This window comes from Dryobates pubescens, chromosome 11, assembly GCF_014839835.1.
Source record: "Dryobates pubescens isolate bDryPub1 chromosome 11, bDryPub1.pri, whole genome shotgun sequence".
Classification (NCBI taxonomy): Eukaryota; Metazoa; Chordata; class Aves; order Piciformes; family Picidae; genus Dryobates; species Dryobates pubescens.
Window position 1 is genome coordinate 10,936,008 of NC_071622.1, and position 17,105 is coordinate 10,953,112.

Below are 17,105 nucleotides of genomic sequence, written 5' to 3' on the forward strand. Positions count from 1 at the left end.
TAAAGAAGCATCTTGGCCAAAAAAGTCCTTCTGGATCCTGACTAAACCCCACTGTCTAAAGACTTCTCACCTCGACTGTGCAATCTCAAGTTGGTTTTGACTCCATTATTCAATTTTAAAGAAAAGTTCACACAAAAAGATCACCAAAAACTGAACCCGAAACCTCATCACACCAAGAAGCTACTAAAGCTTTCCCCCCATGTTCCAGTTTCCATGGTCATGGTCACAACCAGTTTTACTAGACAGGAGGCAAATTGAAAAGCCTTGAATGCCTTCTCATGGCTTCTCAGTTCAGAACTCTGAGCATCTTAAGCAGGCTCCTTTAGCACTCCCTCCTTTTTCTCCTCATACATACTATGTTCAATAACTTGCTTACCAAGTTAAAAGCTACAGCTTCTTACAAATAATAAACCCAGCTCCTCAATTAACCACAAAAATGTCCTTAGCTAAACACTAGCCCAAGCAGAATCTGATGGTGCTAGTTTAAAGTGTAACAAACCTACTCTCTAGGAAATCCCAAACACCAAACAAAACTGGCCAAAAATATAAACTTTAGCTCTTGGAACAGGCATTTGGAAACTGGAACTATCCAAAAATTCACTGCTATTCTTTTTTCTTCTGATTGAGTAGAGATTTCTTGAGTGCAGTCCAAATAGTCACAAACTGTTTATCAAATCAGATGTACTTAATGGCAGTTTTCCTTCCTACCAAGCTGGGATGATGGTCTGGGGAATTAAGGCTATGTTTGATAAGAGCCAACAACCCAAGCACATAGAAAGACAGTTTGTAGCAGGTACTCCAACCCTGAGTGCTCCAGGGAGGAGCTGGGGTCCAGGAGAAGACTACCTCAAGAAGATAGGGCTGTCCATGCTGTGGCTATCCCCGGCAATACTCACTGAGGATCCCTCAGAGCAGAGGAAGACAGTGAGGAAATGAAGTGGAGGTAACAGAAAAGGTTTGCCTTCCTGAAAATGGACAATATTTATTGTTATAAAGACAAGGGTGTAACAAGCCACACAATAATCCTATAATAAATATGATGCACCAGGTCATAATCCAAGCCAACACATGCCTGGAGTTACAATAGGGTCTGACATGAGGAATTTCTGACACGATCAAGAAGAGGAATCACTGCTGAAGCATTTCTTGATGCAACTTCATGTTAATAACCATAATGAAGGGTTTCCATACTACTAAAGCCCTGTCACTCTTCTGCAAAGAAAAGCCTTATTTTAATCTTAGCACAAGAGATTTTCCAATTGCATGTATTCTCTCCTACAACGTTCTGAGATGACAGCAAGTTGATAAGACCCTACCCTGTATTACTAATGCCTTTTCCAACAATGCTGGAAGGGGTGCGTGCGTGTGTGGGTGCAGGTCCTCATTAGGGAAAATTATAATCTGCATTGTGCATCTAAATTGACAGGACTTCCTCCACAGACTCGAGCTTGGAGCAGACAGGATCTGATAGAACTAGAAAAGTACGACAAGATTCTGAGCGTAAAAGCACAGTGGTGGTGAATGGTGCCACATCCAGCTGGCGGCCAGGCACTACTGGTGTGCCCCAAGGATCAGTGCTGGGCCCCATGCTCTTTAATATCTTTATCAAGGATCTGGATGAGGGCATTGAGTCCATCATCAGTAAGTTTGCAGATGACATCAAGCTGGGGGCAGGTGTTGATCTGTTAGAGGGTAGGAGAGCTCTGCAGAGGGACCTTGACAGGCTGGGCAGATGGGCAGAGCCCGACAGCATGAGATTTAACACATCCAAGTGCGAGGTTCTACACACTGACCACAGCAACCCCATGCAGTGCTACAGGCTGGTGTCAGAGTGGCTGGAGAGCAGCCAGGCAGAAAGGGACCTGGGGGTACTGGTTGATAGTAGGCTGAACATGAGCCTGCAGTGAGACCAGGTGGCCAAGAAGGCCATGGCATCCTGGACTGGATCAGGAACAGTGTGGCCAGCAGGAGCAGGGAGGTCATTTTGTCCCTGTACACCGCACTGGTTAGGCCACACCTTGAGTCCTGTGTCCAGTTCTGGGCCCCTCAGTTTAGGAAAGATGTTGACTTACTGGAACATGTCCAGAGAAGGGCAACAAAGCTGGGGAAGGCTTTGGAGCCCAAGCCCTATGAGGAGAGGCTGAGGGAGTTGGCATTGCTTAGTCTGGAGAAGGGGAGGCTCAGGGGAGACCTTATTGATGTCTACAACTACCTGAAGGGAGGTTGTAGCCAGGTGGGGGTTTGTCTCTTCTCCCAGGCAGCCAGCAGTAGAACAAGAGGACACAGTCTCAAGCTGTGTCAGGGGAGGTTTAAGCTGGATGTTAAGAAGAAGTTCTTCATAGAAAGAGTGATTGGCCATTGGAATGGGCTGCCCAGGGAGGTGGTGGAGTCACCATCACTGGAGGTGTTTAGGAAGAGACTGGATGGGGTGCTTGGTGCCATGGTTTAGTTGATTAGATAGTGTTGGATGGTAGGTTGGACTTGATGATCTCAAAGGTCTTTTCCAACTTGGTTAATTCTAGTCTATTCACCTACCTCAGAGCTGGGATGGAAACAGAAGGTCTCACAGGGAAACAATAAAGTTATGTACATGAACTGCACAGAGAAAAATGCCTATAAAATGTAAACCCCAGCTGGTCTAGCAAAACATATTGCTTCTACCTACAAACTGTCCCTTGTCCTGGCACCCACTGTGGCTACAGGAAAACACCATTGCTGCAGGGAGCCAGAATATCAGGCACTGCCATCCTAAAACATATTAGCTTCCCTAGATGGAAGCTGAACACAGGCCAGTTACAGGGCACAGTTACTGCATCTATTATGCTTTCAGATATTCTCATGCTCACAACCCAGATTCTGCTAGCAATAGAGTGGTGAGGCATTGGAACAGGCTGCCCAAGGAGGTGGTGGAGTCACCATCCCTGGAGATGTTAAAAAAAGCAAGATGTGGCACTTCAGCACATGGTCTGGTGTTCATGGAGGTGTTGACTAGAAGGTCAGACTTAATGATCTTGGAGGTCTTTCCAACCTTAATGATTCTGTGATCATCTGATGGTTATTAAAACATTTTGCACAATTCAACCTTCTCTTTGTTACCTCATCAAAAACAGAAATAGAAAAGGCTACCACATTGTGCAGCAAATAGCACCAAGTTAATAAATCAACATGGTAAAGTATAGGGGAAGTCAATCATGGAATCATTTTGGTTGGAAAAGACTTTTAAGAGCAAACCACAGAATCATAGAATGCACTGGGTTGGAAGGGACCTCTAGAGTTCATCTAGTCCAAGCCCTCTGTAGTAAGCAGGGACACAAACTCATGGAATGGTTTAGGTTGGAAGGGACCCTAATGATCATCTAATTCCAACCCTTGCTACTAGACCACTAGACCAGCCTGCCTTCCACCACTCAGCCAGCCTGGCCTTGAACACCTTCAGGGAGGGGACATCCACCACCTCTCTAGGCAACCTGTTCCAGTGTCTCACCACCCTCACTGGAAAGAATTTCTTCCTAATATCCAGCCTAAATCTGCTGTCCTCAAGCTTCAAGCCATTCCTTCTTGCCCTATCAATACAAGTCCATGTAAAAAGTCCCTTCCAGCTTTCTTGGAGGCCCTCTTCAGGTACTGGAAGGCTGCTATAAGGTCTCCCCAGAGCCTCCTCTTCTTCAGGATGAAGAGTCCCAACACTCTCAGCCTGTCTATCCAACCATTATCTAACTCTACCAAGTTTTGTGCTAAACCATGCCCCTCAGTGCCACATCTCTGCATCTTTCAAACACCTCCAACAACTGTGATTCATTTACCTCACCATATTTAAATGTTTTTTTCAGTTGAAAACCCATTTTATACCTTACCAGAAGAGGCTGCAGACCAGATGAAGTGTAATGGTGGGTGGAACTGGAGAACACTAAGCCTTTTATAGCAATATTACAGAGCGAATTTCCAATTGCACCACTCTATAAAGTTTAATTTAAAAACACAGGATGGGAAAGCAAACTTTGCCAGAGAAAACAACAAGCAATAACACCTTGACATACCACAGAATCCCAGAATGGTAGTGGTAGGAGGGGATCTCTGGAGATCATCTAGTCCAACCCTTAGGAACCCCGACTTATCACCACTGCATCTTTACTCAACTTACAAAACTGTTTTGTAGACAGCCAATGAGAAATTGCTACTGGCTGATCTGCTTCAGAAAGCTGCAAGAGTTTAAGTAAGAGTTAAGTGTTGAAAAACTTGTTGGACACACCAAGATGGTCAAGTTACCATATACAAGCAAGTCCAGGATATCTATTCCTGCTCAAGCCCAAGAAACACCAGCTAGGGTGCTTAGCATGTCCAAAACATGCTCAGGAGACCATTGCTGTGGATAAGCTGAGAAACAGTGACCTACATGTAAGCTACCACTCAACTTTAAGAGCATCCTTGTGTAAAGCTCAGCAGAATGCTATTGCAAAGCAATGATGTCACCTGCACTTCTTTCTCCCTCCATTCAAATACCATGGTTTAGCTCCACATCTGTGATTAAACCAGATCAGTTTCTCACATGAGCTTACCCTGTAATTAGTTGATGGTAGACCTGCATGACCACTGTGGTTGGTCTGAAAGTTTGGGAGCTTCAGACTCCTTTTGTGGTGTTGTATTTCCCACAAATATACACAAATAAGCAGCTTACCTGAATAGAAAATGTTGATTTTGGCAAGTTCTTTCTCACAGGTTTGGAAGAATTTCTCTTCAAACGTGGCAAAACACCTTTTCACTGTGTCCTCATCTGTGTCTGTAAAACAAAACAGGGGGGGAAAATAGCTGTAAAAGAAGACTGCAAGAACAATTCTGTAAGTATCTGCCATGGAAAGATCTCTTCAGAGTAAATTCACCTTCTTTGTCATGCAGAGAAAAAACAAGCAAGTCCAAAGGGCTCTGAGGGAACACATATTTGGCTGTAAAAGGAATTGTGCCAGGACAGAGAGGTAAAGACTCATATAAGCAGTAACTACACCTTGCCCAAAGATCCCATCATCATTTTCCATCCTTCAAGTGCTATTGTAGATAGAACAGGACAGAACAGAATAGAATAGACCAGACCAGCCCAGACCAGGTTGGAAGAGACCTTCAAGATCTCGCATGCTTTGCTTCCATTTTCTAACCCAGCTCGTGTGATTACACCTGTAGGGCCATCCTGGATCAAGATTGCTTTGTGTTTCCACAGGAACTTGTCCTAGAGGCATCTCACACACCATCACAATGTTACCCACCTTAAAGCTGCACACCAGTGCAAAGGGAAGACCATGCCTCATCCCCATCTGTCCTTCCTGCTGCCACCAGAATCCTGAAGCTACCACTCTGCTGCCATGCCAGCCCAGTGCAAAGCCACACAAGCCACTGTAGGGTGGACTCTCTCCTCCCTCCCACATCACTTCTGCAACAATGAGGTGAGCCACATAAGGGAAAGATCTTCCACTCAAAATAAAAGCAGATTAAGATTCAGCACAACCACCCTCAACATGCTGTCATCACTCTATGGCAAGGATAAACTCTTAGATTTACCCATGCAGAAGTTGTTCTGCCTTGGGCAAGTTCTCCAATACAAACCTCTTTAAGAAAGAGTGGGGTTTGTGGGGGAGCTAGAGTAAAACAAAAGAAAAAAACCCCATAGTCCTGCATATAGGGGTTGGAAGGGGCTTCTGGAGATCATCTACTCAGCCCCTACTACTAAAGCAGGTTCACCTATATCAGATTGCCCAGAATTGTAATGTCCAGGTAGGTTTTGACTATCTCCAGAGATGGAGACTCCACAACCCCTCTGGGCAGCAAGGTCCAGTGCTCTGCCACCCTCAAAGGAAAGTTTTTCCTTATTTTCCCTTTTTTCTTTTTCCCTGCACAGATGATTTGTGTTTACAACTCTGTCATCCAAGGGCTTGTGGTAAAGAATTCGCAAGGGCTCCCAAGGCTGTTTTAAACTCCAAGTCTTGGCTCCCTTTATTATCCAAAGATTATACTTGCAGATCTGTGACTACTCCCAAGGACAAGGGCTCCCTCCCTTGTGCAAACAAACCCTGAAATGGCAGGGTTCCAACTCCTCTTTGCCAAAGAAAAGCTGTGGCAGTCCTGAGGTGTCATTACACCCCTGCTTGAGACCACTGGCCCAACGTGGACTTTGCGGAGCCCAACACGCGTGAGTCCCAACCACTCCCGCTCGGCTCAGCAGCACACTTTGCAGGCAGCAGAAAACACCAGGAGGACAGAAAATAACTCTTGCTTTGGGGCTGGGAACTTCTAACAGCAGAGTCACAGCAGTTGCAACATCCTAACCCTGAGGCCCTACCAGTAAGGCCAATCTGAACTTGCCTGTGAGAGCTCTAATCCTTGACCCAACAGCCGCTAGCACGGGCAGACAAAATACAAACAGGCAGGTGAAGCAACAGAAATTACTGTGTCATTCTTAATATGCAGTGATTTTATTCCCTAGCTGCCTGAAACTATTCAAATAACAGTAATCAGGCTGTATCAAACCAGAGCTGACTCTTAAGGAAAAGACCTGAAGGGTAAATCCATAGAATCATAGGATGTTCTGAGTTGGAAAGGGTCTTTAAAGGTTGTCTAGTCCAACCTCTTCAGCCCAAAGAGCTTATGTGTCTCTAGCAGAAAAACTTACCAACAGACAGGATCTGATATGGGGATCTGATTTTCCTGCCTTGAAAAATGAAACAAACTAGAAATAAAAGCACAAAGGCTCACTGCTTTCCTGCTTTGGAAGCACCAAACCCTTTCTGTCATCATTTACTTCTAGGCTCCAGCAAATTCACAGACCAGAAGTAAAATCAAACAAGCTTTTAAACTTCAGCCACTGGAAGTATCCAGGAATAAATCAATCTCCTCAGAAAGCAGAGTACACTTTTTGTCCATAAAGTCAAGCATGAATATTTCTGTGCAATCAAAATACCACTTTCTCAAAGACATCAAAAAGCTCAGCAAAGCAACACTCTACCTGTTGTTAAACTAACATCATCCATGCCAAATAAATTAATAAATCTCTTGGTTTGCACATTATTGACCACTTCAGGAAGCAATAAGTAAGTGCGTTAAACAGTTTGACTGCATCTGAAGTCTGAAACAGGGAAAGGGGCTTTAATACACATACCAACCACTAACCTTTGGAAGACCATCCAAAAACCTTGGGATTAGGAATTCAGGTCTCTATTTCACCCTCAAAACATTGCTGACTCAGAGGAAAGCGAATTCTATATAAACTATTCAAAAATCCTTCTCCAAATGTCAAACACTCTCTTCTAAAAGGTATTTTGCAGACTGTGGTAGATGCCAGCTTTAAAAATCAGGATTCTCAGTAAAGAAAAGGTTTCCCTTTGGTCCCATTCTCACTGCTCTTCAGCCATTTAGCTCCAATAATAGACAAGTGCTGCCAAGGCTACTGCCTTTATTTATTTATTTCCCCCCCAAGGCTAGGACAGGACAACGTGTGGGGTGTTTTTTTTTGCCATGAGAAAATCATGGTGCCAGAAACTGGCCTTGGATTCAGAAGCTCCATGACAACATAAGCTCTTTTTAAAAGGCATGCAGCTATTGCTGCCAAGAAGGGCCAGCAGTAACCTTCCTTTTGTTCTTTTTCTATAGCACTAACACTCCATTTACCCTATGCTCCACATAATCGCCATGGACAAGGCTGCCAAGAAGATAGCCTGATCAATATTGCAGCTTCCCAACTTCATCTTCCTATGTAGTTCCCTGCTGTGAATACAAACCACAGTAAACCTGACAGGCTCTTGCTTTTGCTTGCAAAGCCCAGTTGTAAACTAGCAGCAATCTGGATGCACTTCCCTGGTTAACCACAATTCCCAGTTTGCAGGGAGTTCAGACTCTAAAACAGAACCTGAAGTTGAAAAATTATTACCGAGAAGGGAAACAAAGTTGGCAAAGGGTTTGGAAAACAAGCCCCATGAGGAGAGGCTGAGGGAGCTGGGGTTGCTTAGCCTGGAGAAGAGGAGTCTCAGGGGAGACCACCTTGCTCTCTACAACTACCTGAAGGGAGGTGGTAGCCAGGCGGAGGTTGGTCTCTTCTCCCAGGCAAGCAGCACCAGAACAAGAGGACACAGTCTCAAGCTGAGCCAGGGGAGGTTTAAGCTGGATGTTAGGAAGAAGTTCTTCATAGAAAGAGTGATTTGCCATTGGAATGGGCTGCCCAGGGAGGTGGTGGAGTCACCATCACCTGAGGTGTTTAGGAAGAGACTGGATGGGGTGCTTGGTGCCATGGTTTAGTTGATTAGGTGGGTTGGATAATAGGTTGGACGTGATGATCTTGAAGGCCTCTTCCAACCTGTTTTTTTCTATTCTATTCTATTCTATTCTACTCTACTCTACTCTACTCTGCAGGTTACATGTGCTGTCCCAAGCGCTGATTTCTCAGTGAATCTCTACACTGCTCATTTCTTTTTCTGCAGCTGTAGTATGCAACCTTTCAAGAAAACACTCAGAAATTTTTTCTCTGTCAGAGCAGAGCCCTCTAAAAGTCATCATTTACCACAATGAATGTTAAGGTACAGTTAATTATAAAAAGATTCATTAGCTTTGTGATGAAATCAGCACAGGTGTAGTTCTCTGATTCATTTGTTTGCCACAATCCAGTTTTATCTGAGTAAGGTTATTTCAACACTTCAGGTAGAGAGGAGACAACTTTATTAGGAGGACTTTGCCATCTTACACAGTAAAAAGAAAGACAAACTCAACACTGGCATTGAACACATCAAAGCATACTGAATAAGTGATAACTTTCTACAAGGGCTTGCTGTGATAGGATGAGAGGAAATGGATTTAAGCTTGAAGAGGATAGATCTAGACTGGATATTAAGAAGAAACTCTTTACAGTAAGGGTGGTGAGACACCAGAACAGGTTGCCCAGGGAAGTTGTTGATTCCCCCTCCCTAGAGGTGTTCAAGCCCAGGCTGGACAAGGCCTTGAGCAACCTGGCCTAGTGGAAGGTGTCCCTGATCATGGCAGCGGGGTTGGACTAGATGACCTTTAAGGTCCCTTCCACCCCAAACCATTCTATGATCACAAGTTTAACATCAGCACCATTCTGATGTTGCCATGGTTTCCAAAATGGGGACAATTCTAAACTTCTAACATATTCCATACCCTGCCTTGGACCTCTTAGAGCCATAGAATCATTTAGGTTGGAAAAGACCTTTAAGATCAACAACCTTGATAGGTCTACAGCACTTAACATAGAGCAGTTTCCCAACCTTTTACACAGTACAATGAAAACTTTTTACAGCTAAAAATCAAACTGCCCAGTTCATAAATGCAAGGGCAAAGATTAGCTTTACACCTCTGATTAGTCATCCTCATGTTTATGGGGGTATTGTTCCAAAGCAAATGTTCTTCCACAAGGCAAGTCCCTTTCTCACAACAAAAAGCTACACCTGAGTCAGCTGCAAACTGCATCACCCACTGAAATCTTCCCATAAATTACCTGCTCACCATGCACTTTCATGTCCAACCTTGTGGCAATTATAATTCAGTATTTCAAGTGCTTAAAGTACAGACAAAGAAAAGTCTTCCTAGGAAATATTCTTGCTAGAGGAGGCAGGAAGCCCAACAGCTTGCAAATAAGGAATGTTTGCATTCATGTTCTTTCACCTTAACTTCTGAGCTACTGATTGCACAAACAATGGTGTGCATCTCTCTTGGAGTGTATACCATCAACCAAAAAGCTGACCTTGAGTTAAAATACTACAAAAATTAGCAAGAAAAATAAAAATCACTTCAAAAGCTCATAGCAGGCTATACTTCCCTCTCTAAACCATCACAGGTGAGCTGGTCAGGTCTCCACTTAATGAATGCCTTAGCCCAAACCAGATTGGGTTATTAAATTATTTTCATAAATCTAGTAATACAAAATGACCACTCAGGTAGCAAATGAAGTTGAGACTGTTACTGCCTGCACACGCAGCCTTTATGTGTGGGCAGGGAAAGGAGGAAGCAAGAGCTGCTGCTGGGTCACCAACACAAGTTCTCCCAACTATATTGTTGGTTTAACCAATTAACCTATTTCAAAATACCTTTAGAAATGATGATTTGCTGGCTGTTAAAAATTCTCTGTCCTTATTTTCAGACTGTATCACTGAACTCTTACAAGGAAACCAGCCAGATTCTTGTAGATGGCTTATTCAGCTGGAAAGAAAACACAGCAATCTAGATATCCAACCAAGTGCCTACTGTAAATTATTTACATTTTTTACTCCATAAGCATAGGTTCTAAAGCAATGACAGCATCCTGGTATGAACTTCAGGTGCAGAACAAACAGGCAGTGCAGTAGCCAGATGTGAGAAGACAGCTGCTGCCCAGCTGGCTGACTACAAGCTTTGCAGCTCAAGGTGTCAGGTTTTGTAGCCTACAGGGTGCCTGCACAGCTGTTTCAGAGGTTAATTTCTTCAAATAAGTATCCAGCACAGATAGGAAGTCATTTTGCAAACAAAAAGGCATTAATCTTTGTCAGCTATTACAGGGAAGTCACCAAGGCAAGAGAGTAGTGGGGCTGTCACTGGATTCTCCCAGTACAAGTGAGGCTATGTGCACATTTCTGTGACAACAGCTCCACAAAGCCATCTGTCAGAGCTGCCCTTCTTCAAGTTCTCTTATTTCAGAGGAAAAGATTCTAACCCTTCAACAGATATTTAAAAGCATGGCTAGTTTAACCCTGTGCACCTGGAAAAGGATCTAAAGAGCTACTTTCCAGGTAGCTGGGGTTGGGGGGAAGCAAGAGGGATGCAAAAAACCTAAGTAGGACAGCACAGCTTTGGAGCAGAGATGCCCCCCAAGGCTCTGTAGGCTAACACCCCAGCTGTCCTCAGTTCTGCTTATAATTGACCATTGCTGTCTGAATTTGCCAACTGCCAGTGTGGTCTCAGCTTTGAGTTTATACCTTCATTCTGTCCTTACACATCACCATGACGCTTCAACACTCTGAGATGCCTGACTTCTGTACCATGAGGAAAATCAGTATTCTCAGGAGAATCACAAAACCTAGGCTCTCTGGTACCTCAAATGTGAAGGACAGCTAGGCAGAAACTTGTGACAGGAAAAAAATTAAATAAATGAAGGGATGCAGCACAAATGCCTAATCTTTCAAAACCTACTATAAAAATACTGTTAACGCTGTATGACAGACCTGGATGCAGGGAGACATCCAGACAGTGACAGGGCTCTCAATACCTGCCTTCCCTGGTTAAGAACAACCTTTACATTCTTAGTCAAGAAGGAAAATAAAGAATCTCTGAGGTGTTTTTGTAGAAGTTTCTCAATAAGCCAGACCACAAATACTGCAACACGCTTAAGGGTCAAGAAAAGATGGTCAGGAAGAGATAAGACTCCACAAGAAATGCATTGACCATTACCAGACTCCAAGACAAAGCATGGAGAAAAGCAAGGTTGAGTTACTCAGTGTATAGAAGAACCTGTTCAGACATAATGGTCATGTATGCTGAGTTTAGACAGGTATTCAGTGATGCAAACAGAGATACTGAAGCTTTGTGGAATTACCAGGATCACATGGGGACAATCCCTGGTTACACAACACACCTGCACGTTCCTCAAGATGCTGATCTGCTGCCTTGAATTCTGGCTTTCATTTACACAAGACAAGATGGCAGCAATTATGGTTGCACAAAGCATCACATCACACCACAGTTTACACATCTGGGGCTCAGTACTGCAGAGATACTCCAGCCTCTTATGGACAAGAGGTTTGAACTCACCCATACAGCTCTGACAGACGCTACACAGCATCTGAGTTCAGCACTGCCATCCATTCTTTCTGCAAAGACACATCTTCATCACCCTTTAATCTGAGCAATGTTGCATCTGAGATGATCATAGAGTCGTACAATCAATAAGGTGGGAAAAGACCTCAAAGACCATCAAGTCCAACCTGTCACCCAAGACCTCATGACCACTATACCATGGCACCAAGTGCCACGTCCAGTCCCCTCTTGAACACCTCCAGGGACGGGGACTCAACCACCTCCCTGGGCAGCACATTCCACTGGCTAACAACTCTCTCTGTGAAGAACTTTCTCCTCACCTCAAGCCTAAACTTCCCCTGGCACAGTTTGAGACTGTGTCCTCTTGTTCTTGTGCTGGTTGCCTGGGAGAAGAGACAAACTCCCTCCTGGCTACAACCTCTCTTCAGGTAGTTGATGTGTTCCCCCACCCTGCCCCTCAATGATGGGGGACACCAAACTAAAAATTCAGCAGTGTCAGTTCATGCTTTAAGATCCAATAGACAGAACTCAGGTAAAGCAGCACAGATGTGTTTTATATAGGTACAAAACAACCTGAAAAACCTTCTTTCTGCTGACTGACATGGATGGAAATAAGGACACTGCTCTAAGCTGTCTAACTTGGTCTTTCACCCAAGCAGACCGATGCAATCCAAAAGAAGTTACAAAAGTACACAGAAGCATGGAAAACCAAGAAATGTGAATTCAAAATCGGGTGCTCAAAGTTCAAATTGAAGTTGGCCAGGGATGTGGTGGAGTCACCATCCATAGAGGTGTTCAAAAATCGTGTGGACATGGCACTTTGGGACATGGTTTAATGGCCATGGCAGTCTTAGGTTGACAGTTTGACTCAATGATCTTGGATGCCTTTTCCAACCAAAACAATTCTATGGTTGTTCTTATATTCACCTACCTCAAGCCTCCCTTCAGCCTGCTGAAACTCAATGACCTCAGCAAACCCTCTGCTGATGGTCAGTGCAAGTCATAGTATCATAGTATCAGTCAGGGTTGGAAGGCACCACAAGGATCATCTAGTTCCAACCCCTCTGCATGGGCAGGGACACCCCACACTAGATCAGGCTGGCCAGAGCCTCATCCAGCTTGGTCTTAAACACCTCCAGGGATGGGGCCCTCAACCAGCTCCCTGGACAACCCATTCCAGGGCTTCACCACTCACGGTGAAGAACTTCCTCCTCACATCCAGTCTGAATCTCCCCACCTCCAGCTTCATTCCATTCCCCCTTGTGCTATCACTACCTGATATCCTGAGAAGTCCCTCCCCAGCCTTCTTGTAGGCCCCCTTCAGATACTGGAAGGCCACAATAAGGTCACCTCAGAGCCTTCTCCTCTCCAGACTGAACAGCTCCAACTCTTTCGGTCTGTCCTCACAGGAGAGGTGCTCCAGCCCTCTGATCATCCTTGTGCTCCTGACTTTTGAGCCAAGCAAATACATACATAGGTTCTAGAAAAGGAGTGAGGGCACAGATTACCCCAGTCATTTGGGCCAGCCCCCAAAGCACTAACAGAAGAAATTACCCCGGGGACTGGAAATGCAGCAGTAAGGAGCCATGAGAGGAAATTCAAATACTCCAGTGATGAATATAGCAGAGATCTCTCACCCTAAACCCCACAGATACTCTCTCAGCTCCGATTCCTGAATGCTGATACTTCACAGCATGGAAATAGAAATCAGAGGAAGCTTTCCAATCTCTTTAAATGCATGTTCATATTTATCAAGAAAGATGTAAATTCAATCTTGTGAATATTTTAATCAAGCAAAAAAAAAGGTTTAACTCAGAAGCAGCTTCATAACAAAGTCACTATTTATGTTCCTTTTATTGAGCCTCCAGATTTAATAGTTTTCTTCCCAGAATTTTACTAAGCAATAACAATTACCTTCTCATTAAAACTGCACAGAAAAACTTCAGAACATCTGACATAACCAAGAATACAAGATAAGAATTACATCAAAATTGAGCAATTAACAGCCAGTTAATGAACAGTGATAAAGTCCACCTTGGATGTCTTGTGTTATTAAGCAGTTTTTCCTTCCCACAGAAACTGCATGAAGATGTAGGGACACGGAATTTCACCTACAGTTTTATCTGCCCTTTAGGTCCTCTCTCAGACATGCACCCAATGCCCTTTCCCTGGCTCTGGTACTGTTGCTCGTCCAAGCCTGCAGTGAACCAGTTCCAGTTAATCCAGTATTTAAAGACCTACTCAGCATTAGAACAACAAAAAAAGGCATTAAAAGCCTAATTGATCTATAAACTAATTTCTTGTGGTTTGCTCCTCTGAAACAGCTCCCTGCAGGTAGGGAGGAGGCAACAAGAAGAAATTACCCCTCTGGCAGCATTTATCTGTTTGAGTGACTTAACTGGAACATCAAATCACCTGCCTTCAACTCATGTCTATCTTCTGATGAGAGATGACTACAAGCATTACCCCACAACTCATCTGACAAGGAGACGTTGGGAAAGCCAAAACAACTCACTGGAGGCGAAATCACATGCCTGTAGCCTTGATATGAACACAAGAAATGTCTCAATTATTAGCTAAACAGATTGAATATGTTCAAGTTGTGGTCTTTTTCTCAACAGCACCTAAGCTCCTGCCAACACTCCAGCAGCATGTGTGCCTCTAGTCTTCCCTTCTCCTCAAACTCTGGCATGATGCATCCCTGGGGAAAAGCCTTCCCTGCCTCAGATGCAGATGGCCTAGTTCAATGTGCTCCAGCACAACTGGTGTTAAAACATTCTGGAGGCATTTTAGTGCACTTTTAACTATTTCAAATAGGAATAAAAAGATTTATTTCAGCATAAAAAGGTAAAATGCTTAAAAGAAGAAATCAGCTGGAAAACATGGTAACAAGAATTCACTGTGATGCAGTGTGACACAAGTGACTGCAGCAACATTTTGCTATACAGCTGTTAATATTAGGACCTGTGAAACAAGCAATGGTTTGATCAAAGTACTCTTGGAGGATGGCTACTCACTGTACTCCCCCTAGACGTGTCCTTACGAGGATGTATTCTGCTGGGTCCAGTGAGCTTTCCCAAGACACCTGCACTCACTGCTCTTATCTGTAACCAAAGATGCTCTGCTGAGACCTCACCTACAGTGCTGGGTTAATCTCTGAAGGGAAGACATGGACCTGTTGGAGCAGGTTCAGAAGGGGCCATAAAAATGATAGGATAGGATAGACCAGACCAGGTTGGAAAAGACCTTTGAGATCTAGTCCAACCTATCATCCAACACTATCTAATCAACTAAACCATGGCACCAAGCACGCCATCCAGTCCCTTCCTAAACACCTCCAGTTGTGGTGACTCTACCACCTCCCTGGGCAGCCCATTCCAATGGCTAATCACTCTTTCTATGAAGAACTTCTTCCTAACATTCAGCCTAAACCTCAGAGGGCTGGAACATCTCTCCTATGAAGAAAGGCTGAGAGACTTAGGGCAGTTCAGCCTGGAGAAAAGGCAGCTCCAGGACTTCTTTGTGGCCTTTCAGTACTTAAAGGGGCCCTGTAAGAAAGATGGGGACAATCCAGTTGCAACAGGCCCTGCTGAAAAAACAAGAGAAAATTTTAAAGTAAAAGAGGGGAGATTTAGACTAGATGCAAGGAAGGGTGCTGAAACACTGTCCCAGGCTGCTGAGAGATGTGGTAGATGACCCATCCCTGTAAACACCTCAAATCAGGTTGGATGGGACTCTGAGCAACCTGCTCCAGTTGAAGGTGTCCCTGCTGACTGCAGGGAGGTTGGACTAGATGACCTTTAAAGATCCCTTCCGACCCAAATCATTCTATGATTCCATTCTGTGCACATGATTTGGAATGTAATGCATCCAAGTTTCCACACGTTCCCTTGCAGACATTTTCCTTTGCCCACAGCCCCCATGGTGCAGGAGACATTCAGTATGACAGTGACATACAAAGCAGAAAGAAAATCACTTCTTCCCAGAAGAGAACTGAAAAGGTTGAACACAGTTCAAACATGCATGCCATGACAGACTTCACCTGTCACCCACTCATCTGAAGAACAAGATAAATGCAGGGCAGAAGCATCCTGAAATGTAATTTAAGTCTTGTTCTTTCAGTGCTTCTCCTCCAGATTCTTTCTTCCTCCCTCATCCAAATAGAGTGTGTTTCCCACCCCCCGCCCCCCCCCCCCTTTCTAAATTGCTGGCAAAAATTAGTTTGTGCATGAGCAAGTCCTATGAGAAAAACACAAATTCATGGTGAAACAAAAGGCCCAGAAGCTATCAGCACTTTCACCACGATAAAGCCATCAGTGCAAATGCAGCCTGACAAAGCAGATCACCTGAGCAGCACTGCCAGCCAGTGCTGCGCTATTGCACTTGCCTCAATTGAGACCTGTGTCATCAGGCTTTGCAGGTGATCACCAGCGGGATACACAGCCCAGGAGCTTTAGGAAATGCCATCTTTCAGCATTAAAACCATGCCCTGTTCAGACTCCCTGTTTGAATGCTCCCAGAGCAAAGCCCAGCAGCCCAAGGGCCCATTCCCAGAGAAAGGCTGCGCTGGACCCACTTCAAGTCTTCTGGATAAATAAGTAACTCAGAAGCAGAGGCATCACATTTGTCTTTACAAAACCTTAGTTTTTACTCAAGCACTTCTTTGAGAGCCAGGCCTTGCATCCAGCAACCTCAGCTGCTGTGGAATAATTGTGTAACATCTACACAAATGTGGAACATCTAACATCAACATGCTGGAAGAGGTCACTCTCAACCCTCCTCAGTTCCCTGATGGACTCAGTCAGGCAGCTCTGCAAGTAGGAATGAAGGGCCAAGATAAAACCTAAAACAAGAAGCAAGATCAGTTTAAGGCAGAACAATGACAAAAGTAACTTCCAACTAGAGAGGCAGTGCTCAGAGGACCTCAAAATATTTCTGTTGAAGACTCACTATTTAAACCCAGAGTTATTTTACCCTGCTGCTGATTATCCACTATGTATATTGGCAAACCAGAGTCAGTCCTGTTTTGAACAGAGGAACATTCTCTATGCTAGGCAGAAGGCACAGAATCATAGAATTGTTTTGGTTGGAAAAGATGTCTAAGATCATCAAATCCAATTGTTAACCCAGCCCTGCCAGGTCACCACTAAATCATGCTCCTCAGCCCCCAACACAGCTTTTCAATCCCTCCAGGGATGGGAACTCCACCAAGTCCCTGGGCAGCCTGTTTCAGGGTCTGACAACTTTTTGGGGTAAGAAATTTTTCCTAATATACAATCGAAACCTCCCTTGGTGCAGCTTGAGGTGTTATCTAAGCTAACATCATC

At 44.3% G+C, this 17,105-nt stretch overlaps 1 protein-coding gene across 1 annotated transcript in view; it reads right to left on the reverse strand.

Moving 5' to 3' along the window:
* The window catches only part of XPR1 (xenotropic and polytropic retrovirus receptor 1), a 133,640-nt gene that overhangs the window by 42,547 nt on the left and 73,988 nt on the right, over positions 1-17,105 (reverse strand). Inside the window, exon 3 of the mRNA XM_054165231.1 lies at positions 4,676-4,777. Coding sequence (XP_054021206.1) covers positions 4,676-4,777 — 102 coding nt within the window. The remainder of the gene's footprint in view (positions 1-4,675; positions 4,778-17,105) is intronic.